At 42.5% G+C, this 26,890-nt stretch overlaps 1 protein-coding gene and 1 long non-coding RNA gene across 2 annotated transcripts in view; one reads left to right on the forward strand and one right to left on the reverse strand.

Moving 5' to 3' along the window:
* LOC127525970 (uncharacterized) overlaps positions 1-26,890 on the reverse strand; it is a 495,457-nt gene that overhangs the window by 190,619 nt on the left and 277,948 nt on the right. The gene's annotated exons all lie outside the window — the stretch shown is intronic.
* Positions 1-26,890, forward strand: part of LOC114665776 (chitin synthase chs-2-like) — a 56,947-nt gene that overhangs the window by 4,140 nt on the left and 25,917 nt on the right. Inside the window, exons 2-10 of the mRNA XM_051919406.1 lie at positions 12,012-12,147; positions 14,174-14,356; positions 15,680-16,713; positions 18,341-18,436; positions 21,967-22,125; positions 22,547-22,694; positions 24,572-24,637; positions 25,569-25,809; positions 25,936-26,136. Coding sequence (XP_051775366.1) covers positions 12,012-12,147; positions 14,174-14,356; positions 15,680-16,713; positions 18,341-18,436; positions 21,967-22,125; positions 22,547-22,694; positions 24,572-24,637; positions 25,569-25,809; positions 25,936-26,136 — 2,264 coding nt within the window. The remainder of the gene's footprint in view (positions 1-12,011; positions 12,148-14,173; positions 14,357-15,679; positions 16,714-18,340; positions 18,437-21,966; positions 22,126-22,546; positions 22,695-24,571; positions 24,638-25,568; positions 25,810-25,935; positions 26,137-26,890) is intronic.

Consider the following 26,890-nt stretch of genomic DNA (forward strand, 5'->3'; position numbering starts at 1 on the left):
CCTGCATGTCTTTGGACTGTGGGAGGAAACCCACGCAGACACAGGGAGAACATGCAAACTCCACGCAAGGAGGACCCGGGAAACAAACTCAGGTCTCCTTACTGCGAGGCAGCAGCGCTAGCACTGCGCCACCATGCCACCCTTTCTCTAAATGTGAGATTTTTTATTTTAAACTTTATTCGCTCAATAATTGAATGTTATTGAGCATGTATGTTTCCAGAATTGGATTCAGAACCCTCAGATCTATAAAGAACACCTATACATTTTGATGCGAGTGAATGTTTTACTTTCTGGAGACCAGTGTAGTTGGCTTCTGATCACAAACCACCTGCAACCACTGTGGTCCTCCAGAAGCGAGCTGGAGGACTTCTGTGACTCTGATTGGCCGTGTCCTACAACTGACCAGCTCAATGTGACCTTTGCACCTGTTTGTAGGGCCCACAGAACTCTAGCTAGACATGAGTGGTTACAGAGATTGACTAAGTGGAGAGTTTAATCGCTTTATCTGGTGACACAACCCCCCCCATTTCTATGCATTTGTGGTCCAGCTTTGTATCTTCTGCTGAGAAATTTCATGCTGAATGATTGACCGTGGAGGATTTATGAACATTCTAACAAGCTACAGGCTCAATTAATTTCCCAAATTTTTAAAATGCACTTCTATTCACAAGTTATTAAAAAATGTGCACAGTAGAACATAAAGACAGGGAGCATAACAAGCACATACCCTTTAGTGACAGCAGGACTGCAAACCTCAGGCTGATACTGCATTGAAGCTAACAGCTTGAGAAATTGTGTTTTGGACTTGTAATTATTCATCATGTGACTTCTTCATGGTTTTCACAGAGCAATTTGATACTTACTGAATTCTCTCATAAAGAAATGCACTTCACTGCAGTGTCAAAAATGAGAAGACTTTTTAAACTGGGCAGAAAAAAGCAAACTTGGAAAGCTGGTAGAAGACTACTAAGGGTTAAGTCACCCTGTTCAGCCACAGATAAAAGTAACAGCACGGCAATTAACTCGGGTTGCGTGCCAGAAGAAAAACATTTTATGGCCATTGGACAGATGACAGCTGAACATTTTGAACTTTCAGTAAGCATATAGTAAATTATACCTTGCACCTTCTACCACTATAAGAACTTTACTGAGAACTCCATGGCTCTAAAGGTGAGGGCATTTAATGACATCCAAGGGACAAGCCCAGGTAAAGTGTACATCAGTGAATTATGTTCATTATAAAGACACAAAATGATTCATTTGTTATCCATGTAAAGAAATGTGAACAATATGTTAGCAATTAGAAGGCTGGCGACACAATCTCTATGTGACACTAGGGGACAGAATCCCGTCATTAGGTGACATCGCCCCACTTTATATAGCACCTTTGGCAATGTGCAGCATCAAAAAGAGCTCTACTGAGTGCAAACTGACACAAAACAAACACATGTTTTGTTAAAATGAAGAAGAAGAAAAATATGATGATGAATGGAGACAGTGACATGTCAGCCACTGAAGGGAAGAATATTCATTTCAGAATGCGACAGCTTAGAGGTTAATCTTTATCGTGGGTAACAATGTCAGTAGTAGATCTTATATATAGATAAGGACATCATAGAAATAAACAATAACTTGATAGATACACAGATATGAAGCACAATATGATAGATAAGCCTAAATAAGTAAACTGCAGTCATAAACGTTCTATGTAAAAACTACAAGGAATATGCTGAACCATAAACTGTCAAATACATTGGTGAATGGTGCCAAGAATGGTATTAAGGCAGCTAGGTGCAAACATGCCATGTGTTGATATGCCTTTGGTGTCTGTGTGCACCTAAGCACCCTGCTATGGCAAACACTGTGAAGAGCTACGACTGGATAGACAGACAGAGAGACATGAAAGGCACCATAGATAGTCAGGTAACACTTTAAATTAGGCAGCACCTGTAATGCATCTATTAGTCACCCATTCTTCAAATAAACCCACTTAATCAGGGCAGGGTCACATGGCAGCTGGAGCCTATGTCAGCAGTCACAGGGCATAAGGCAGGAACAACCCCTGGACAGGGCACCAGTCCATCACAGGGCAAACACACACACACACACACACAGGGGCTAATTTAGCAATACCATACCACCTATTCTGCAGGTCTTTAGACTTTGGGAAGAAACCCATCAGGGCATGGGGAGAATGTGCAAACTCCACTCAGGGAAAACCCAGGACTCAAATTACTGTGAGGCAGCAGTGCTACCCCTGTGCCACAGTGCCACCCACATACTGTTACAGATAGATGAAAACTTTATTAATGCTGAAGGAAATTGCAGGGTTACAGCAGGAGACAAAAAAGGCACAAATATACATACTGCATAAAAAGAATGATAAATCCAAGTATACTAATAAGGTACAAATACACAGAGAACAAGAATTATCTTTAAGTAAATGAACAAAATGTAGGTAATCACTAAGTGTAATTTGATTAGAACTGCACAGACTTCTCTCAGTTACAATATCACAGCACAGGATGCCCATCATTGGCACAGTACATTGCACACGGCGTCACTGTCTGTTAAGATGTCTGCTAGACCATCTCAGTACCATTCAGCACACAGGTGGCAAGACCACCTCAGCCATATTTTTAATAATAATAATAATAATAATAATGCATTTTATTTATAGGGGCACTTTACATCAGCAGTAAATCTCAAAGTGCAAAATAAAAGATTAAACAAAGGTAAGGCAAGATAAAAACAGAGGTAAACAACAATAATTATAGCATTCTTGTTAATAAGCTTTCCTAAATAGAAAAGTCTTTAGCTGTTTTTTTAAAACAGCCCACAATCTGCTGTGTTCTTAGGCTCTCTGGTAGGGCATTCCAGAGCCATGGAGCAGTGGCTGCAAAGCCTCCGTCGCCCATTGTATGAAGTTTGGTCACGGGGGGCGAAGGCGGTAGGTATTTGTAAAGCGGAGGTTTCTTGTAGTGGATTGTAATATATGGAGTTCTTTAAGATATTGTGGAGCTAACCCTAACCCTAATTTTACAAACATACACACCCTGATCACTTTACCTAAGCTTAAACATCCACATTCTAATAAACAATGACACTCTTGAACAATTTATACTTATTTTCCCCAGAATTCCTGTCCAGGCCTATTTAGCATACACTCCAGAATTGTATCTTCTTCCCAAATTCAACGCTCCTGGAAACGTACCTCATGAATGTGAATGATCTAATAGGCTCATTTGTGGCTGCTTGCTATTTCAGTTACAGAATTGTCAGTTTATGAGCTGAAAGACACAGTCATACAGTAATCTCGGTCACGAGTGATTATCTAAAATACACAAATTAAATATTATGAGTTGTATTTAGCATACTGTAAAAGCACTTTTTTTTCCCCCAGCAGCATTACATTACTGGCATTTCTACCCCAGAAGAATGACTTTTTCCAGATTCTGCCAGGCAAACATTTATATTTCTGTTTTATAAATATATGATGATGGCTGCTTTTAGCCAATGATTCTGAGTGGCACTGACTTCCTGAAAAATCGGGAGCCTAGGCGGTGTCAACTCCATTGTGCTCTTTACAGTGTCTCTGAACATCTAGTGTACCCAATGTCATGAACACTTAACAATCTTAAGGAAGCTCTGTAGTTAATCTCATTCTTCTGGGAAAAAGAGAGCTTTTCCATGATCCCTAGGGTCTCTTTGCTTTGGGATTCTCTCTCGGTATACTGCAGCGCAAAGGTCAGAAGAGACTGACCAGACAGTGACCAGCCCAGACAGCAATCAGGAATTGAGAGACCATTGAGTGAGGGCGACTGGGGAATTTCAGATTCACTTCTTTATACTCTTTGTTTTTCCTTATCTGGCCAAGGAGTTTAACTGACAAGCCCTTGGTCAAGTGCCAGCCTCGATTCACACCACTACAATCAAAAAATAAGTGTTAGAATATCTCACTTAACAAAACTCATTTTATTGTTTGCTTTTTTTAATAAATATATAACTTGCTTTTTTCTCATACAGCTTCTTTCACAACAGGTTATCTTATAAGGCCGACCTAATGGCTACATGCATAGTGACTACAAAAGCACATGCATAACAAATCACGCAGTGCCAATTCAAACACTGACTTGAGTCATTTAGAGGTGTCGGATTAAGAGTTCGCTAAAAGGTCTACAGGTGAAGTGACTCAACTGAGTGACCCTTAAATAAGTCACTTTGTCTCTTTATGTTCTTACTCAGCTTATAGAAGTCAGCTCCTTTTACCTGTAGGAAACACGAGTGCCTTAAGTGATCACCCATATTGGCTAGAAGTCCCCCAGACTGGGTCGTTCCCCTCAACTTTACACATGTGCCCATCTGTAGCCATACTAGAGCACTCCTCTTTAGTGTGGTCTCTACCAGGTGAAACCTTTGGTCTGAACTCACATCATCTTCTTTGTTTTAACATTTCATAAAATATCTCCTTCCTTATAAGTATATATGCTTGGACCAGCCAGCATTTTCTAGTTAAACATCTCCATCCATTAAGCAACAGATAACTTACGCCCCACATTTTCATTCCAGCTATGTGGGATATCTCATCATCTGCTTATGTTCCCAAGTTACATAATATTGACACATTCCAGTGATATCTTTTGACATTTTATGGCTTATTGACTTGTCATCTTTTCGTACAATAACCTAGATAAGCACCAGAAGGCTTAAGAGTGTTATGAGTCAATCTCTGGCAGGGCTGTGACCTCACAAGTCTTTTTCTCATGAAACGACTTCAGAGTTGTTCCTCCTTACTCACTTTGCCAGGGGTTGTCATCGGTGGCCTCTTGCCAGATGCTATGTCTACACTTTTCTCCTAACTGGCGAGAATCACATATGACTGGTCTGCTTCAGCTTCATCCGAGATGGCCATTAATTCAGTTTACTTCGGAGAAAACCTAGGTGTCATAGGCTGGCACAGGTCAAATCTAATAAGAGTTGTATTTTACTAAAGCAGACGAGCCATGACCTGTAACAAGTGTTGACAGGTGAGGAACACATAGAAGACACAGAGGGGCACTAGCAGGCAACCACACCATTACAAAGAGCAGGGGTCTAGAAGCTCAGTCGCAGTGGCCCACTGTCGCTCCAAGATGAAGCTATTAGGTCATTTATAGTTACAAGAAAATACGTTTTTGAGGCAAAGCAGACATCAATATTGCTGCTACTTCTTTGTCCTATCTTTGCACATTGTCTTGTTTGTGTTTTAATTTTACATTTTTAAATTTTAATTCTATTTTTAATCTATTATTTGCACGTCATGTTATTACACTGTGGACCCTGAGCTTCGCAATTTCGTCTACCTGTATACTTGTATACCCGTGACCCTGTGTTCAGATTCAGCGGGTTGGATGGATGATATACTTGTATATGGTTGAGATGACAATAAAGTTCACTTTGACTTTGACTTTAATTAGCCCCTGTGAAATTGTTAATTTACTGAGAATTCTGATTTTTAAAAAAACATCGCTACTCGATGATGAAAACCTATCAAATGAAATCACAGCCCCCAAAAGCCCCATCACTGCCCACACAGTTGGTTAACACACAGATCTGGTAACCAGTGACAGTGGTGCAGATCAGCGATAGCCACTTAACAAGCACTCAGGCCATCTCCTTCAATAATAAGTTTAAATAACAACAGCAAATGGTTATAGCCCAAGACTGGAGAAAAAGATCTCCCTTTATTCAGCCTCAGACATCACCCATGGGTCACCACAACAGGGATCAGAGGGTGCTCTGAATTTGTTATATAATAAAGTCCACTGAGAGGAAGAAGAGGATGGCAGTATGTCTCCCAGTGTTAACACTAAACCCAGGATTTTAAACAAATGGACAGCTCCCACACCTGCTCATCAGATCTTCCATGTGGAGGATTTTAAAAATGACTTAAATCCAGGTAGTGAAATGTGTCAGATGTCAAAATCTGCCACCTGTACTGTATATGCCATATTAGAAAATAACATTTTGATTCAGGGTTGTGTTCAGAACTGCTTGAGGAATGTATTTCAGAAGTATCAACTGCAAAGCAAAAACCCAATGCCAGTCCATCACAAGGACTACCTGTACATATGGGGGCAATTTAGAGTTGTCAGATCACAGAACATATACTGTCTGCCTTTGGGATGTGGAAGGAAAACGTGACACCTAGAGATAAAGACCCACAGAGATAGTGAGAAAATCCAAGCTATGTGTCTGGAATTTGAACCCTAGATGCTGGAACTAATAGTGCTACCCACTGTGCCCACCCTCAGCTCCAAAAAAGAAAAAAAAAAAAAATATATATAGTTATTCCACATGAATCTGAATGTCAGGTAGTTGTGTATCGCTACACCCAGACAGCAACCCATAAACGTCACGGTATGGAAATGTTATGGGCAGATTTGAAAATAATATTAAGAATCAGATTAAGCCACAAAGTGAAATTATTTGAGTAAACCATGATGCATAAAGGTAAATAACCACTTTATTGATGCTCTGTGTTATTAAGAAGAAAATAAGCCTTTGTCAACATTTTGTTACATAACATTATGTGACTGTCAGATGCATTATAGTAACAGTTTAGATTAAGTAGTACCTAACTGATCAGTCGATCAATCAATAGATTGGGACAAATAAAGTGCTGCCTAAGGGGGAATTTTTTTTTTTTTTTTTAAAAAGGTGCTGAATAAATAAAATAAATTAAACTACAGCAAACAACAAACCTCCTCTCAAATGCACAGAAACAACACTTAAAAGAAAGAAAAATGTCAGACTTGACTAAAGATAAAAAGAGCCATCACAGTCACAGTGTGGCATTATAAAGGCATTTTGTCGTTGCTTTAAAGGAGCCCCAACAGCGCGACTTGACACACTTTTGCTGAATAATTTGTTGACTGAAGGTCCTCAAAGCTGGTGTGTCATTGGAGAGGATGTGCCGCTTAGTTCATAATGGCACTCAGCTTTGTCTTCATGTCCTTCTCTACCACTACCTCCCGCAGGTCCAAGGGTCTTCTAATAACTAAGCCTGCCTTTTCAATTAACTTATTAATTGGGTGGGCCACCCTTGAAGTGATGTTACGGACTCAGTAGAACATAGCATAGAAAACCGTATAATAACTAATAATAATAATTCTTTGCATTTATATTGCGATTTTCTCACTACTCAAACCGCTCAGCAATTGCAGGTTAAGGGCCTTGCTGAAGGGCCCAACAGAGCAGAGTCCCCTTTGGCATTTACAGGATTCAAACCAGCAAACTTCCAATTGCCAGTGCAGATCCCTAGCCTCAGTGCCACCACTCCACCTAATGCACCACAGAGTTTGAGAATATGTAAAGGGTATCACTACCCACGTGAAAGGAACACAGACTCCTTATTAGAACAAAAAATCGGGAGTGCTCTCCCCTAGACATTCTTGTATACTCAGATATGTGGATGGATATTAGAGGAGTAAACCACAAGACAAGGATTATACAGTATCTTTATGTTATGTACATTAAAGAACCATCAACAACAAATCAAATTAATAAAATATTGAACAATTATTATAAAAGTAAAGTTGAATAAATTGGACTCTGCAGCTGCATGAATAAAAAAGTACAACTTCCGGTTAGCGGAAATAGAACAAAAGTTGATAGAAATCTACGTTTTGTACCTAATACTTGTATGCAAAATTTGGTTGTCCTGTTTACATACACACATACAGACAGAATTCCAAAAATGGTATTTTCTGACACAGGGAGGTCTAAAACGTCAAGATTCATCAAAATCTCGAGGTCGCATTTTTGGACGATTAAAATACTTTCTCTATATTTCGTATAAGAGAAGGTTAAAAAAAAAAAAAGAGAGAGTCTGAGACCTTCGAAACTTCACTTGCCTGATGACAGATTAGAGAAGTCTGATGAACTGGACTCAACAGCTTGTTCTCATGGTTCCAATTATCATTTTCTTGCTTCTCTTTCTCCCAGCAGTTAAAGTCTCATCAGTTTCTGCCCTAATGACTCCATCCTCATTGGAGCAACGATTCCAAGGAACTTTTAGTCCCTGTGCACAAATCACTTTTCAGCTGGCCTTCAGTGACAGGCACTCCCTCTGACCTCTTAGATTTCTCCCTGGTGGCTTTGAGTATCTCTGCAGTCTTGAAAGTCAAGCCACAGTTGAAGCTCCAGGCAACCCCACAGGGTCCTCTTTAATAAATATGTAGCAGGGGGTCTCCATGAACTACTATGTGTCTGGCAAAGCGTTATTCTGTTAAGTAATGCTCCCTAGTGTGTTTCCATTCATTATTTGTCCTTGAAATATCTACTTCTGGGGGACCTTTCATTATTTCAAAGTCCTGTCTTCTCCACCTGGAAGTACCATGTAGAGTCTGCTCTGCCCATTCGTACAACAGAACTGTAATTTTCAATTTCCACAGTATTTAAAGCTGTCTTATCTGCATGTCCTTTAAATAAGTCTTTCTTATTTTTCAATAATATTTTCCATCATCACATACACACACATCTGCAAAGTCAACAAAATAATGACTTGCCACATTATAATTTGCCTCTCTTTCTTATGACACCAAAAGCAGCAAAAATGAACGCCTTTGCTTCATTGGGAGTCCCCACTAAATTCGTGAATTCGGGTCCAGACCCCGAGTGAAAACCAACTGTCTTTGAAATTACGTGGGCTGCCACCTGTGAACAGGTGTTTTTCTATTTTTTAGCTGGCACCGTTAGGTATAAATAGGGTTACCAGAACATTGATCACGACAGGCGAAAGTTACAGATCATGTGCATACTCACCCACAAGATCATGGAAGGTTTTCTTCTCGTTTTCCTTTCCCCTGCTCACGTGGGCGGAGCACCCGCCTCTGTACGCCTCTATGACGTTCTCGTGTGGACAGCACTTTGTTACCAATCGAAGTTTCCAGTCGTCCTGAACACTGTCGACGGCTTACAGTTTGCTGCAGTGGTTATTTATTGCAAAGTACAAAGCCGATACAAGCAACTCATCCGTATCATCAAGTTTTCTTAGGCTACTATAGACATGAGCGAGGCACAATTCTCCTCTCCGCTTAGCTTTGTCTTCAGCTATTCTCTTTCTCTGCTCGTATGTCCTTCCTTTCTGAACACCATGTAACACGGCCATCCATGTCTTTTCTTCTTTTTATTATTCGTGTCCAACTCAAGATTCATCTGTGCGCATAATTTAACTTGTTATCTGTATGCCATTACGGGTTTTAACCAGAGCGCAAACCCAGCGTCACCGCCACTTCTTTAAAGACTCGACTTCAGTCCGCCGAAAATTCACAGATTGGTCCCAGTAACCAATCAGCAATCAGAACGTCACTGCTCTTGAAGACACGAGTTCTGCCCGCCAAAATTCCCAGGTGGGTTCGAGCAACCAATCAGTAAACACCGCGGTACCGCTGCACCCGCAAGTTCCTCCCGCCAGATGTGTGCCTTCCTCTTAAAGCCGATTTAATTCTAGGAGACAAAGTACGGATTTTTAATGCAGCGCAGAGAACAAATGGTTAGGGAATAAAAACATACGGATAAGAATGGTCCGAGGCTTTAAAACGAGTACAATTTTTATTTTTTTAGTTATCGCGTGCTTGTTACCGAGATGACGTGAACGATCTTTAAAAACTACACCCTGAAATTTTAAGCAGAAATCAGGTTTCCAAATGAGCCATCGGAGAGAATGCGGACAGCATAAACGTACGTGTCATGCAGAAAGTCATAGCTGGATTACAGTAAAACTGTGCGTGTAGACCCAGGGAATTAAAATGAATGACAGCGACTCTGAATCAGTTAATGGCCGTTTCAAAGTCATTACACAGTAACCAGAAGCAACGCGGCCGTTTAGCGATCATTTCCCTTTACGGTTGAGATGGAGACGAAAGGAGACGGCAAGTAAACTAACAAAAACAAAATAAAGGATTGGTTTTATTTATCAGAAAATTTGATTTTATGGATATTAAGGGGCAAAGGTTTTATTTACGCAGCAGCTGGCTGGCACAACAGGCAGAAATGGAAAATTCGACATCAGTAGAATGTTGGCTCATCCTTCAACGACGTGAGCCACGAGGGGTGGAGGGGGTGGGCGACACCTTTGAGAAAGAGTCGCCCGTCATCGTGGAGTGACAAGTGACAGCCGAGCATGTCGATGGAGACTCGTGTGTGCTCCATCTGAGCTGGCTGTGCTACCAGAGCGCCGCATCCACCACTAATTCAAAGCGAGGTGACGGAGCGCGAGCGCACGAGTAAGTTTTGATGCCTTTTCAGAGGTTAGATGGACAAAGCCCTGGCTCCTCATCTGAAGGTCCGTCCTAATCCTGATACCTTTAACGTTCCATTCACTTCAGCCCACTTTGCCTTTACTGTGTTCTGAGTTTCAAGGTCCATTTATTCTATTCACTGACCGTGGTGCCAGATAGTCGTGATATGTTGCTTGTGAATTTGCACAAGTAAGAGTTTCACTGGACTCTGTACATGGGACAATAATGAACTTATAAAACTAAATAGTTATGTAAAAAATACTATGTGGTGTAGCAGCTAAGGCACTGGACTTTAAACCTAAAAGCTGGTGGTTTAATTCACTGTGTGTCCCCGACTGAGTCACTCAGCCTGTGATTGAGCTGTAAATAACTGTAATGTATATATTCAGTTACTGTAATTCACTGTGGATAATGAATATGGGTATGAGGAGTCAATCTATGATAAACATGAAGAGTGGTGTGTTGTTCACTACAAAAAGAGGAGAGGTTCGGAGCGTGTGCTGATTCTGCATGTTGCTGCACCCACCACCTCAGGATTCTAGATTAGGAACCGAGAGCAGCCATACAATGGGTGACACCTCAGCACCACACTAGTTCAGACAGAATGGAACAGTGTGAGGTTTTTTACAGTGGCTGGAGTGCCAATTCTGCCCTGTAGGTTGGGGGGCCTGCATGCAGGGCTGGCTACAGACTACCAGTAGAGTCACTTTTGGCATTTATGGGATTTGAACCAGCAACCTTCCGATTTCCAGTGCAGATCCCTAGCCTCAGAGCCACCACTCCACCCTCACTCAAAAGGCTCATTTTAAGGTGACTCACTATATAGAGGTCACAATGACACTGTATGAAGTTTAGTTTGATTGTGTGGCTCTCGGCCAGTGACTTCACCTGCCAGTGTTTCTACTGTGAAATTATGGAAACGGCCCTGCTGTTCTAGTAAAGCATCTTGGGATGGAATTTAAAGCAGAGCAGCACTTTTCATCAAGTCGCAAGGCACAGGGTCAGCACTTTTTATTGTGTGGGCCCAAGGTTTGCCAGTGCTTTCTTGGCAGAAACACAAAAGAAAACCTGCAGCACACTTGTCATATGCAAGTCTTCTTTAATATAAGTGTCAGCGAAGTTCATCCATGACAAAGAGGAAGTTCTTTATGTTTGGTTATTTTTCTGTGCCAGGTTGGTACAGTGGTGCAATTAGCAGTGCTGCCACAAATCATAACCTGGGCATCTCATTTTGGGGTATGACTATTCTCGCTATGTCTGAAGGTTTTTTCTATGGGCTGTCTTTGTCTGTTTCTAACTCTGCTGTTCTAAAGATAGATAGATAGATAGATAGATAGATAGATAGATAGATAGATAGATAGATAGATAGATAGATAGATAGATAGATAGATAGATAGATAGATAGATAGATAGATAGATAGATACTTTATTAATCCCAATGGGAAATTCACAAACTGTGAATTGATGATTGAAAAGATGTGCATATTGGGTTAATTGGTAATTCTACTGTATATTGGCCCCTTGCGACTGTATATATGTGTGTGTGTGTGTCTGAGTGGGAGTAGTGGTGGGGTGTTGCCAGGATAGTTTCCATCTCCCCATTATGCTATTAATGGTTGTTAATTTATCTGCATTATAACAGGATTTGTTTCTCTTCATTTGCCACGTGGCATTGCCTGTAAACAGCTCAGATATGTAGACACTCAAGTTTTTCTTTTGCGCCAACAGGGACACATGGGACCCATTTCAGTTAAACCCAGTTGGTGCTGAAAAAGAAAACAAGAAGCAATGCTTTGTTTTTGCCCAGTACTTGGTAGCGGTGGTGATTGGACTGTTTGTTTTGGTGTCGGCCTTCTTCAGTAAGGTAAGTGTTTTATTCATTTATTTTATGGAGCATTTAACCAAATAGAGAATATGAGGCATGTTTTGCCTGTGTCACTGTGAGTTTCCTCCCACAGTCCAAAGACATTCAGGTTAAGGTGAACTGGTGTTGTTAAGTTGGCATGTGTTGTGTGTTCACTCTGAAATAGACTGGCACCTTTGGCCCAAAGTATTCCTGGATAGACGACCCTGCCCTGGATAAGTGGGTTCACGAAATGGATGGATGGATGAATAATAACAATTGAATTGTTGAATTGTTTAATATGATGAAGTGAATTAATATGTTCCCGACTGTTACTGTTGTACCACTAGGGTGCGCTCTAGCCAAACCTAACCCAGACACAGACAGGCAGGAGACATGTTTGCCACACACCACACGTTTATTTACAGCTTCCTTCTACACAACGCAAGTCGCAGCACCGCACCAACACCATTCAGTCTTTTCTTGCCAGTCCTTCTCCCTCCACTCATCTTCAGGCTTTGTCCTCTCCTCCCGACTCTCACCCTCATGGAGTGAGGCTGCTTCTTTTTATAAGGCACCTGGATGGTGTCTAACGAGCTTCTTCCAGCCACACTTCCGGGTGTGGCGGAAGCATGACCAAATAAGGCCCTGGAAAGGTCCATGCGCCCCCTGGAGGTGGCCAAAGGTTCCAACAGGGTTGAGCCTCCATGCTCATAACCCGTGGCCCCACTGAAAACCAAGTGGGCTGCCCTCTATCGGTCCGGGCAAGAAACTGCCCCAGCAATCCTTTTTCCCCGGGTTCTTCCATAGTTTCGGCATTCTGGCCAGGCAAGGGTCCCAGCCATCCACCACACTGTCAACACAATTCTTCAACAAGGACATCAGGACATAAATGAAACGTTGTGAAAGGTAGATTTTGCACAAACATTAGGAAGTCTTCTTCACACTGTGGGGTCTACACCCACATGGAATAAGTGACCAGGTAGTGTGGTGGATTTTAGGGACCTTCAAAACTTCAATTTGGAGCTGTCTGATGATTTAGACTCAGCAGCTTGTTTTCATGGTTCCAATGACCATTTTCTTACTTCTCTTTCTCCCAGCAGTTAAAGTCTCATCAGTTCCTGCCCTAATGACTTTATCCTCAGTGGAGCAACAATTCCAAGGAACCTTTAATCCCTGTGCACAAATCACTTTTGAGCTGGCCTTTAGTGACAGGCACTCCCTCTGACCTCTTAGATTTCTCCCTGGTGGCTTTGAGTATCTCTGCAGTCTTGAAATCCAATCCACAATGTCCTGTTTAATAAATATGAAGCAGGGGCTCTCCGTGTGTCTGGTAAAGCGTTACTCTAATAAGTAATGCTCCCTGGTGTTTTTCCATTACTTATTTGTCCTTGAAATATCTACTTCTGAGGGACCTTCCATTTATTCAAAGTCCTGTCTTCTCCACATGGTAATACATCAGTCACCTACCAAGGGTATCTAACTGTGGTAAGAACTCTTTGAAAGACAGAATGCTCACTTAAAGGATTTAACAAGAAAAGGACCAGGAGATGAAGAGTTTGAAGGACTAAGCAAGTCTGTAGTCAGGAAATCTGAGGAGACAGTTGGGACACTTGAACAACAAAATGCTGAAACTGAAATCAAAATGGCAGCTAGAAATGTTAAGTCAACAAACTAGCTAAAGTTACATTATTTAGTGTATGTTTTTATACAAATCAGCTGAGAAATCAAAGACATGGGGACTACAGCATACCCCTTATCAGCTGAATATATGGCTTTGGAGGTGGGTGAGGCATTGTGGCCTGGTGGTTGAAGCACTAGACTCAGAGTCACAAGCTGAGTGCCCGCCTATGTGCCACTTGTAAACAGTGGCACTTGGAAGGTAACTAGGGATGGAGTCCCATGTAAACTTTGGGTTGATCCAGTCAGTCTTCAGTACACAAATGAGGAGACAAGTCATTGGTCTCCTTAAGCATTCCATGTTGTCACCATTCGAATACAGTTAACACAATTGCCCATTGAGCCATCTTCTCTTTCTCTTTTCCAGGCCTCCTTTCTCATTCTGACGACCCTTGCCAGCCAACAGTCGCTGAAGAAGGCAGACTGGCCTTTTCATCTACTCATGGTGGCGTGCGCCTTAGTGGTGCCCAATGTGCTGATTTTTTTAAAGTCTCTGTGGAAATGTCTCTTTAAAAGTTTTTCCACTCCTAGAATGAAAACATTGGCACTGGTAAGTCATGAAACAAGAATAAAAATCAATCAAATTTAGGAGTGGCAAAGCAAAGCAAAACAGGAGGCGACTTCTGTGTTAAATCTGCTTTAGGCTCTTCATCAGTGGACAAGCAGCCCTTTGGCAGAACGATTGCTGCTTGTTAGGTGAAGAAACTCTTCTTTTAATTTCATCCAGGGCACAATTGACTTTTCAGTAGACACATCAGACAGGTTGCACAAAAACACAGGCCTCTCGTTGCTCTGCCGGGCCCCCTTTTCAACTTTCCCGTTGGCCTTTCTCGTACCCAGCAGCCCCTGCTCCCACTTCAGTCATCCAATGAGGACCATCCCCTTTGGGGCTGCTGGGAAATGAAGTTCTTCTGGTGGGAGCACTACTACACTCTCATTTTTCAACTTGCTTTTCTCTATCTCTTCCTCACTCTCCTGTCTTTCTTTCTCTTCCTTTACTCTTCTCTGCCATTTCCTCATCCTCATGCTCTCTTTATTCATCTTTCTCACCTTCTCTCCTCTTCACCAGAAGAGACTCTATTCCATTGGGACCTTGAGTAAGGCCCTTAACCTGCAATTGGCCTGTCCTGGGTATGACGTTAATCTGCATCCAGCCCTGCAAGCAGGTCCTCCAGCTTACAGGGAAAACTTGAAGGTTGAAGGCAGGATTGGCACTTCAGCCACTGTAAAAACCTCACACTGCTCCAGCGTGGTGCTGAGGTGTCACCAACTGCACTTGGGTTCCAAACCAGGTGGTTCAGCGAGTGCTGGGTGCAGCAACATGCCTTCAGCGAACGCTCCTGACCTCTTCAACTTCATTTCTGTCTCACTTTTGTCATGCCTCACCTTTTTGTAACTCCAACCATCAGTACCTCCTGTTGGTGCCCACACATAAGGACTCCATCCAAGGGAATGAGGAGAAGAATCCCTGAGTTCCCATTCCTTCCTCTGACTTCAGAGTTCACATTGAATCTTCTTCCGGTGGTGTCATCAGCTCCAGAATGGCTAACTTAATCTGTCTGCTGTAGACACCGGTGAGATGTCCATTCCATTCCCGTCACAATGAGGTGAATTTTAGATTTTCAGCCCTCGCTGATGAAAATCACCAGTGTCTTGCATGAAGTGCCTTCTTCTCTGTACTGTAGTGTGACCAGTCTCAATTCTACATTTGCTCACAGGTGGTGTTGTTGTCCTCTGACCGCGTGTTTCAGGTTTCTTTCCTAGTCTCTCCTTGTTTAGCAATGTCCACTCATGTTAAAAATATGCTCTCCATTTAACCATGGACCCCTTATTAAATTGGACATGAGTCGTATTGTCTCTTTCTTCTCTCTAGGTATGCCTGGTGGAAATGCTGGTGTCACTGGGATCTGCACTGGTGGCACTCGTCGCCATGCCCCAGTTGGATATTCTCACCAATCTCTTCCTTTCGGGCAGCGTTTGTTTTTTTTCTGCCATTTTTCAGGCAACTATACACCTGAAACTGCAAAACTGGAAAATCATTTTCCCCATTTGTTCTTCCGTGCTGGTGGCGATTGGATACATGTTCATGGGCATGGACTATTTTATACGCTCAAGTACCGACATTGGCAAGAGCTACACTGACAAATTTATTGCCATTGCCTTTGCCATTTTTGGCACTGTGCTTGTGTCCCTTAACTGGTGGGAAAATGCATTTCGGGCAAGTGAAAGGATGAAAAATACACTGGCGGAGATGGAAAAATCTCGGAATTTCATCTATTTGATCTCCAGTATTCTGAGGACAGTGGTTGTTGGTGGTGTTTTTGTGATATGTTTTATCTTGAATGGTGGAGATTGGCCCTACTTTCAGAATGTCCCTAATGATGTTATGGAACTGGGAATCGGCATCTTCGTGCTACAAGCTGTGTCCTCGGCTGTGTGTCATTGGTTCGGTGTGGTGGCTTGCAAAATCCATGCGGTCAAGGGTAGCTTCGCTCTTCCCACAGTATTCACTACACCAGCCATACTGACAGCGTTTTCAGTTGCTGTGACCCTGGATTATGGCTTGGTGTTTGTTGGTGACGGCATTTCCAAGAAATTATTCTGCAGCCAGTTTTTGCATTACGAATCCATGAACTCAACTAAGTTGGTCTTAGATCAAGTGGCCAAAAGCATTTGCCAGACACCAGTGCTGGACACAACAGAACCCTGGGGCACAGCTGTTTTGGGGCTAGAAGGCTTCTGCCTGTGGATGGCACTTTTGTGCTGCACATACTACATATGGAACTTGAAGCTTCATAAGATCGAGAGAACCTCAAAAATCTTTGTGCGGCGAATGTATGAAGCAGCCTTTGTTGATCAATCCATGCTTCTAAACACCAGGATGAAAATCCCAAATGAGCTGAAAAGGTAAGACAACGTGACGAAAGTACATTCATTTTGCTATTACGTGTCAGTTGTATTTTTTACTTCATTAAGAAGGGTTAAGTTGGCGGAGTGGTGGCTCTGAGGCTAGGGATCTGCACTGGCAATCAGAAGGTTGCCAGTTCAAATCCCGTAAAATGCCAAAGGGACTCTGCTCTGTTGGGCCCTTGAGCAAGGCCCTTAACCTGCAATTGCTAAGTGCTTTGAGTAGTGAGAAAAGCGCTATATAAATGCAAAGAATTATTATTATTAAGGGGGAATGTGGGTGAGAAGTGCTGCAAATTAGAAATCTAAAAGGTAGTGGTGCAGTTTGGTTGGCTTGGTGGAGCAGTGGTCACTCTCACTGCCTTAATTCAATTCAATTCTACTTGTTTTTGTAGAAAATAGAATTACAAATTTTACAAAATACATAATGCACAAATAAAAATAAACATTAGCCTAAACACAACATAAACAAAGCAAATTCAAACTGTTTGACGCAAAAGGGTTCTAATAATATACAGTGCCCATAAAAAGTGCTCACCTGCTTGGAAGTTTTCACATTTTATTGCCATAAAACATTGAATCACGTCGGATTGAATTTGGGTTTGATCAACAGAAAATGTCAAAGTGAAATCAGACATCTGCAAAGTGAACTAAATTCATTACAAATAAGAAAATGCGTACCTAATGTGGCACACCTAACTCATCGCTGGTGCAGCCAATGGGTCTTACCAGTCACGTCATCAGTTCAGTGGAGATGACTTTAACATGTGTGAGGAGCACACAACGACAATCACGCGTCTGGGGATGCCACCTCTGCACAAGTCCAGACAATAATTAATAACTCTGGGCTGGTAGAACAAGCTGCCCACCTCTGTTCGAGGTTCGGACTCCCACGATGTGTTCAAGAAGCATCTGAAGGCTCTCTGGGTCGGTGAGTTTCTGTTTAGCTATTAGCCGTTAGGTTCTGGAAATCTGGAAATTGTAATTCGCTTATATTGTATGTTGTTTCAAACTTTTCAGTTTGTCCCCTTGTCCTGTCACACTTGTTCTCGAACAGTACCCAATTCCAATTATGTTGACCTCTTTTGTAATCCACTTTGGGTAAAAGCATCTCCTGAGCAATTAAAAGTAAATGTTACTGTGAACACTGGGGAAAAAACGCTGACTCCAGACACTCCGCAATGATGGGGTGTGGGATTCCAGGAGTCTGGGATCTGCAAGGAAGGCAAAGCTAACCATTAGCAATATTTCATTATTTCAATTTGTATAAAAAATCAACAGGACACTATTATTACGCTTACTTATTTGGCTGATGCCTTTACCCAAGGTGACGTAATCACATTTGAGATATGCTTCTTTTGTTTTTCCAACTGGAGCTCAGGCATTTGAAGTGACTTGCTCAGGGTCACACGGGGCCAAGAGCGAGATTTGAACCCACAGCCTTACTGTTTAAATCCAAAGCCTAAACCGCTTTACCACACTGCCTTATTAATGCTGCATAATGTGCACTTTGGTCAGTGCCAATCCTACCAGGTGTGCACCCCTCTTATAGAAATCACAAATTCTTATTATCCACAGGGAAACCAAATTCTTCAAAGTGAATTTTGTTTTTTCCTTTGTTCCTTAGTGAAGAAGACGTGGAGAACTGTTTTATTTACCTTTGTGCCACAATGTGGCATGAAACGTATGATGAGATGCTTAAGATCCTTACATCAATGTTCAGGTAACCGACTCCTCTTCTTTTTATTTCAGTTTTCTGCTTCTTGCGTTTAACAAGTGACGCACCTGCAGGTTTTCCATTGCACATGAAAACATACAAGCCGTGCCCGCTGATTACTCTGAGTTTTTATGTCGTGGCAGAGCTCACAGCAGCCCAACTTTTACTCAAGAAGGTACACGGAGTCTCAGGAAGGCAGCAGAATCGGACCTTTATTGTGTGAGGGATATATGGACTCAAATCAAGTCAAACGAGCGCCCAAGGATGGGCAAACCATACTTTTATTACAGTTCTTATCTCCCAACACATTTGTCTCTGCCATCTGACTCCCTATCATTCCATTCCCTGCTATCCTGCGTCCAACTGTTCCCACCAATATTTCCCTGTTCACTGGGTGTCCCATACAGTATGCTTGACAGGGCCCTAATCCCAGCTAGTACTGGTCCAGTTGTTGCCACCAATATTTACAACCTCAAGTTCATATCTCTTATCTGGAGTAGCGGAATTCACTCTCTCCATCCTTCAATGCACACGTGACCTTTGGTCTATGATACATTGGAGGTTTTTAGCTTATTCAGATTCATTAAAAAATAACAAGCCCAAGCCTTTCCAGTTTAATTCCTACAGTGCTCATGCTTAATATTTACTCTCTATATATAAAATCCTAAGCCTAAAAGCACAACAATTTTATGTCACGTTTTTATGTCACAGTTTAAATCTGGCTTATTTTAAAACCTACATATATGTGTTTGGTATCATTCTTTTCAGAATTTATCAAACTTTAATGTGACGTTGTTAGATTTTCAGATTCTTATTCCATTTTTAAATTATAAGCTAAAAACTATCAAGAACTCACGTTCTGCAAGACAAGACTTTGTGCCAAGAGACTTAACCACACCTGGGGCTGGAAATAAAAGAAGAAAAGTAGGACAGCTGCTGTACAGGCTTTTAAATGTTCGACGCACCACGCTCATCCGCCTTTGCCAATTCTACTCCCTCATCCTCACCATTCCACTGACCTCCCTCTCATTCACACACATGTATTCTGTCTTGGTAGTCCTACTGACCTTCATTCATCTCCTCTCATTTCTCCACCTCTCCAGGGTCTCCTCAACCTGCTCACAGATCACAATGTCATCAGCAAACATCATAGTCCACGGGGACTCCTGTCTAATCTCGTCTGTCAACCTGTCCATCACCACTGCAAATAAGAAAGGGCTCAGAGCAGATCCCTGATGTAATCCCACCTCCGTCACTCCTACCGCAGACCTCACCACAGTCACACTTCACTCATACATATCTTGTACAACTCTTACGTACTTCTCTGCCACTCCTGACTTTCTCATACTATACCACAGCTCCTCTCAGTCACCCTGTCATGTGCTTTCTCCAGGTCCACAAAGACACAATGCAACTCCTTCTGGCCTTCTCTCTACTTAACCATCAACATCCTCAGAACAAACATTGCATGTGTGATGTTCTTTTTTGGCATGAAACCACACTGCTGCTCGCTAATTATCACCTCACTTCTTAACTGAGCTTCCACTACTCTTTCCCATAACTTCATGCTGTGGCTCATCAATTTTATCCCCCTGTAGTTACTATAGTCCTGCACATCCCCCTTATTCATAAATATCGGCACCAGTACACTTCTTCTCCGGCATCCTCTCACTTTCCAAGATTCCATTAAACAATCTGGTTAAAAACTCTACTGCCATCTCTCCTAAACACCTCCATGCTTCCACAGGTATGTCATCTGGACCAACGGCCTTTCCATTTTTTATCCTCTTCATAGCTGTCCTTACTTCCTCCTTGCTAACCCGTTGCACTTCCTGATTCACTATCTCCACATCATCCAACCTCTTCTCTCTCTCGTTCTCTTCATTCATCAGCCTGTCAAAGTTCTCTTTCCATCTGCTCAACACACTCTCCTCTCTTGTGAGTATGTTTCCATCTTTATCCTTTATCACCCTAACCTGCTGCACATCTTTCCCAGCTCGGCCCCTCTGTGTAGCCCACCGGTCCTTTTCTCCCTCCTTAGTGTCAAACCTCTCATACAACTCATCATACGCCTTTTCTTTAGCCTTCGCCACCTCTCTCTTCACCTTGCACCTTATCTTCTTGTACTCTTATCTACTTTCTGCATCTCTCTGATTATCCCACTTCTTCTTTGCCATCCTCTCCCTCTGTATACCCTCCTGTATTTCCTCATTCCACCACCAGGTTTCCTTTTCCTCCTTCCTCTTTCCAGATGTCACCCCAAGCACCCTTCTTGCTGTTACCCTTACTACATCTGCTGTAGTTGCCCAACTGTCTGGTGACTCTTCACTGCCACCCAGTGCCTGTCTCACCTCCTCCCTAAACTCAACCTTGCAGTCTTCCTTTTTCATCTTCCACCATGTCATCCTTGGCTCTGCCCTCACTCTCTTCCTCTTCTTGATCTCCAACATCATCCTGCAGACCACCATCCTATGCTGCTTAACTACACTTTCCCCTGCCACTACTTTGCAGTCTTCAATCTCCTTCAGATCAACTCTTTTGCATAGGATGTAATCTACCTGCGTGCATCTTCCTCCACTCTTGTATGTCACCCTGTGTTCCTCCCTCTTCTTAAAATACGTACTCACCACAGCCATGTCTATCATTTTGGCAAAATCCACTATCCTCTGACCTTCTTCATTCCTCTCCTTGACACCATACCTACCCATCACGTCTTCGTCTCCACTGTTCCCTTCACCAACATGCCCATTGAAATCCGCTCCAATCACCACTTTCTGTTCATCACTTCATCCAACTCACTCCAAAAATCTTCTTTCTCCTCCATCGCACACCCAACTTGTGGTGCATATGCACTAACAACATTCATCATCACACCTCCAATTTCCAGCTTCATAATCATCACTCTGTCTGACACTCTTTTCACCACCAGAACACTCTTGACGTACTGTTCCTTCAGAATAACACCTACTCCATTTCTCCTCCCATCTACACCATAATAGAACAATTTGAATCCTTCTTCGATCCACCTGGCCTTACTCCCCTTCCATTTAGTCTCTTCACACACAATGTATCAACCTTCCTTCTCTCCATTATATCTGCTAACTCTCTCCCCTTACCAGTCATACTGCCAACATTCAAAGTTCCTACCCTCAGTTCCACTCTCTTTACTTTCCTCCTCTCCTCCTGCCTCCAGACACGTCTTCCCCTTCTCCTTCGGCCAACAGTAGCCCAATTTTCGGCAGCACCCTGTAAAAGTACTAGTGGTGACAATTGTTTATTCGGGCCTCGACTGACCCAGTATGGAACTCTGTATTGTTGTCCGCATATTGATTTGGCCAAATTTTAAACCAGATGCCCTTCCTGATGTAACCCTCCCCATTTTATCCGGGCTGGGCACCACCATGAAGAAACACACTGGCTTGTGCATCCCCTGTGTCTGGGTTACTGTAATGATGCACCTGATCAGGGCAAATACGGAAAGTAGTAAAACTGAGAAATATCTCCACTTTTGTATTAACTGTAGCTTTTCTTTTTAGGTTGGACAGATACCGAGGAGACCCATATGAAGAACACAAAGATAATTTTGAGTTTGAATGCCACATTTATGTTGATGATGCTTTTTGGAACACTGACGAAGTCCGGCTCACTAATACATATGTAAATGATCTCATAAATGTGATCATCGAGGTTTACAGGTAATCCCATTCCCTCCCAAACCTTTTTTATTTTTAACCTCTTCTCATAGCCCCTTCTGCCAGCTGTTTGCTTCTGCCCCGCCCCAACGTTTGCATCTGAGGTTCCACCCCAGTCCCTTGGGCCATGTGACCTGGCTGTTCCTTTTGCTCTCTCCCACTAGTATCAACAGACAGTGGGCGGGGCTGAGTCACAGACACAAATAGGAGGGGCAGGTGACAGGGAAAAGGAAAAAGGCGGAGGCAGAGCTATAAACACAGATAAGGGGGGCCAGGGGTGAACAGCATGCAAAAGTGTGGGTGGGCAGAGCCCCACCCAATGGCCGACACCTACTTTCTCTTTAGGTGAGATGTGTTGATTAGTTGTGTTAATCGCCCGTGCTTGTATATCATCCAATTCTTGTTCTTATTGTTTCACACATAGGGTGTTTACCAATAAAGAACCAGATGAAGTAACTATTTTTGAAACCCCATATGGTGGGAGAATATCCTGTGTGCTCCCAGAAGGAAATATGTTACACATACACCTGAAGGACAAGCAGTTGATTCGGAACAAGAAAAGATGGTCTCAGGTCATTTTTTTTATATTTATTTAATATTTTCTCCATCATTCCGAGGATGTAATGTATCATCAGAGTATTGTATTATGAACACTGTATCGCAATGCATATTGTATGTGGATCAACTCTATAAACTCATGCCTAGTAAGGATATGCAGTATTGGGGGTTTTAGCCGAAATGTGCCTTGCCTCAGGCAACGATATTTAACACGCTGGCCCTGATTACTTAAAGTATATGAATACACTGTTAGCTACTTGATTTTTAGTACACTTGATGATTTGGTCTGAATTTACTTATAATTATACAAATTTGTTAAAAAAATGTTTTGTCCAACCATCCTCTTTTTCTGAATACACAATGGGTGGTCTGAAAGTCGAGAGTCCACCTTATGAGAAGGATTTAGGAGTCGTAGTGGACTCTAAGCTATCGACTTCTCGACAGTGTTCAGAAGCCATTAAGAAGGCAAACAGAATGTCAGGTTATATAGTGCCTTGATGTGTGGAGTACAAGTCACAGGGACGGAGTGGTGGCTCTGAGGCTAGGGATCTGCTCTGGCAATCGGAAGGTTGCCGGTTCGAATCCCGTAAATGCCAAAAGGGACTCTGCTCTGTTGGGTCCTTCAGCAAGGCCCTTAACCTGCAATTGCTGAGCGCTTTGAGTAGTGAGAAAAGCGCTATATAAATGCAAAGAATTATTATTATTATAGGAGGGTCTGCTCAAGCTTTATAACACACTGGTGAGGCCTCATCTGGAGTCCTGTGTGCAGTTTGGGTCTCCAGGCTACAAAAAGGACATAGCAGCACAAGAAAAGGTCCAGAGAAGAGCAACTAGGCTGAGTCCAGGGCTATGGTGGATGAGTGATAAGGAAAAATTAAAGGAGCTGAGCCTTTACAGTTTTAAGCAAAAGAAGATTAAGAGGTGACATGACTGACATGTTTAAAATGATGAAGGGAATTAGTCCAGTGTATTGAGACGGTAACTTTAAAATGAGTTCATCAAGAACACGGGGACACAGTTGGAAACTTGTGAAGGGTCAATTTCACACAAACATCAGGAAGTTTTTCTTTACACAAAGAACGATAGACACTTGGAATAAGCAACCAAGTAGTATGGTGGACAGTAAGACTTTCTAAACTCGACTTGATGTTTTTTTGGAAGAAATAAGTGGACAGGACTGGCAAGCTTTGTTGGGCTGAATGGCCTGTTCTCCTCCAGATTGTTCCAATGTTCTAATGTTTTACTAGGACAGAATCAGTTATATTGAAGTGTGGCCACGTGATTGGCTTTCTGCAATATTGCACAGGTGAACTGCATCAGGTAGTCACTGAGCACATACAAGGCACAGAACTCCTGACTCAGACCACTGAACTTCTGATTCTTATCGCTACAGCAGACTGCAGTAACACAGGTTTACTACACAGCACAGGCCATCCTCAGGCCTCAAGTCTGTCCATACAATGCCTGCCATTGGCACTGCACAAGACTAATTGGCCACTGTAATTGGATTTGTATCCTCTACATTGTATGTGAAAAATTACAATAAGTCAATCCAGTCTTGTTTAGGCATAAGCTCATAAGGAATTTAACAGACAAGAGCAGACCATTCAGCCCATTAAGCTTGCTTGTATAGTTAAGAGCTAAGCTGATCCAATATCTCCTCCGTATCCTTCTTAAAGGTTGTCAAGGTTTCTCCACCACTCAGTAGTTTGTTTCAGATTCTCATGACTCTTTGTGTAAAGAGGTGCTTCCTGGCTTCAGTCCTAAATGCACTTCCTCTTAATCTCCACTGTTAACCTCAAGTACGTGGTTCACCCTTAGCCAGCCAGCATAACTGTGTTTTCTTTTACAGTTTCCAGCATTTTAATTTTCATTATTTTCTTCTTTTCAGATAATGTACATGTACTATTTACTTGGTTGGAAGGGATATCTTTCCAAGAGACCTCATAGTTTACGGGTAATTGTTTTCTTTTAATTCCTAATAATAATTCCTTTTGCCACACAAAGACAACAGTGAGTTGTCGATGGAGTGAATGCCAAGATTATACTCCACATATGCCCATCACGTGTGCAGGTGGGGTGCTTGACTGAACAAGGGAATTCAAACACTGTGAGTGAGGTGAAACTGAGTGGCTCCACAATCAGAAGTAACTCATGAGGATGGAAAGGAGTTTCATGACTTTAATCAGTACTGGAGCACTAACAGTTTGAAGGTTCTGCTTCATGTGGCATCTTAGGAACTCCCTTGTGACAGGTTACTTGGACATTTGACCCTTTAAGAGAAATGTTATCCTGTGAAGTTGCATGGTGGCACAGCAGGTTGAGCATTGCCATTGAGCACTCCAACCCCATTTCAATGCCCCTCAGGGAGATGCATTGTAGTGGAGATAGTGATGCTGTCTCAGAGAACTTCTAGTTAGAGTGTGCCTGTCTTCTCTGAGTCCCCTTAATTTTCCTTACTCTGTACATCCTAACGTAATGGTACATCCGGTTGACTGGTGATAGAAACTGAGCTGGCGCTCTACAATGAACTGGTGATCTGTTCCAGTGTTGCCTTTGTCTTGTACCCATTCAACTATCTGCAAACCCATATTAGAAAAAGCAGACCTATAAATGGAAAAGCAGCCTTGTACCTTGGAAACAGTTGGGCAAGCGATCCTCCATGTCACCCCAAAAGGAGTACATTAAGTGAACTTCACAGTATAAACCTGGTTAGGAGATGCCAGGGCACGCTAATCTGTGCTGTAGCCCTGTGCCTCCTCTTTTCTGTTTTCAGTCCATTTCCATCCATTCTGTCTCCTCAAGCTACAAGCCAGCAATGTCTGACCTCAGGGACTGTGTCCACTTCTACTTTCATTGAGAAGTTTTCTTTCCTTTTTCGTTTACAGACAATTTCTAATCCCTGCCGAGCCAGCCTGGTGTCTCTCTCCATGAATGACAACATTTTCATTTTACCTCAAAATGAAAGTGACAACAAAAGGAAATATGTGACCGATGAGAACACGTACATCATGGCATTAGATGGGGACACCGACTTTCACCCGTCTGCTTTGATCCTCCTTGTAGATCGACTCCGAATGTATCAAAATGTTGGTGCGGCCTGTGGAAGAATTCACCCCACAGGAATGGGTATGAGACTTTACTTGTACACTCTGACTGCTTGTCACCTTGACCCTTTACCATATGGACAACTTTGCCACCCGCCTGATTCAAGTTACCCCAATGTTATACTTTTCCATCTTTACTTATTTTCAGGACCAATGGTTTGGTATCAGAAATTTGAGTATGCAGTGGGCCATTGGCTCCAGAAGACGGCCGAACACGTCTTTGGCTCGGTACTCTGCAGCCCCGGCTGCTTCAGTTTATTTAGAGGCTCGGCACTCATGGACGACAGTGTGGTCAAGAGGTACACGACGACAGCCACAAAAGCTGGAGAGTATGTGCAGTACGATCAAGGTAACTGGCTGTTCATTGGGGGACTGTTTGTTTTGCATCCCCTCTCGACTTTTTACTGTGTTGTGTCAGACAGTAGTTTGTCACCTCTGTGTGAAAATGACCCAGTGAATAACAAAAGTTTCAAATGAATTGTTTTGCCTGAATAATCTTCAGCAGATGCAAATAATTAAGCAATGGATGTTTACCAGCATAAGTAAGTTAAGTGACCCGGGCAGATATTATTTTATGTTTTGCAAGGCACCTTAGGGCGGATGTACACTGTGTGATGTTTGTGTATGTTATGACATCAAGGGTTCAAATGGCCTCTGAAATTTAATGACTTGTTGTATTACCAACAAGTTCATGATGACTGGCCTACTCTCACATATCCTATTTTTAACACGCACATACACACTGTGAACACTAGGGGCCCTTAAACCCAACAGACAGATACACAGGACACAAGGTTAAAGCACTGAGAAGTATTTCTAATTCTTTTTCTTCTCCAAAACAGTGCTCCCCAAGCACCACAGCCCCAATAATACAGGCAACTAACGGTAACCTCCCAGCAAGCTTTGTCCACCTCCACCCGACTCTGGCTCGCTTGCTGGGTTCAGAGCAGTCCTTTATATAGTCCTTGACCTGGAAATGCTTCTGTTCTTCCTCCCATGTGACTTGCTAGCACTTCCAGTTCAGATGGAGAATTCCAGGTCTTTGATCAGCCCAGAACTTCTGTCCTCGTGATCCTTTAGTACTTGCAGGCTAGGTGAGAATT

The sequence above is a fragment of the Erpetoichthys calabaricus genome, chromosome 15 (genome assembly GCF_900747795.2).
Source record: "Erpetoichthys calabaricus chromosome 15, fErpCal1.3, whole genome shotgun sequence".
Classification (NCBI taxonomy): domain Eukaryota; kingdom Metazoa; phylum Chordata; class Cladistia; order Polypteriformes; family Polypteridae; genus Erpetoichthys; species Erpetoichthys calabaricus.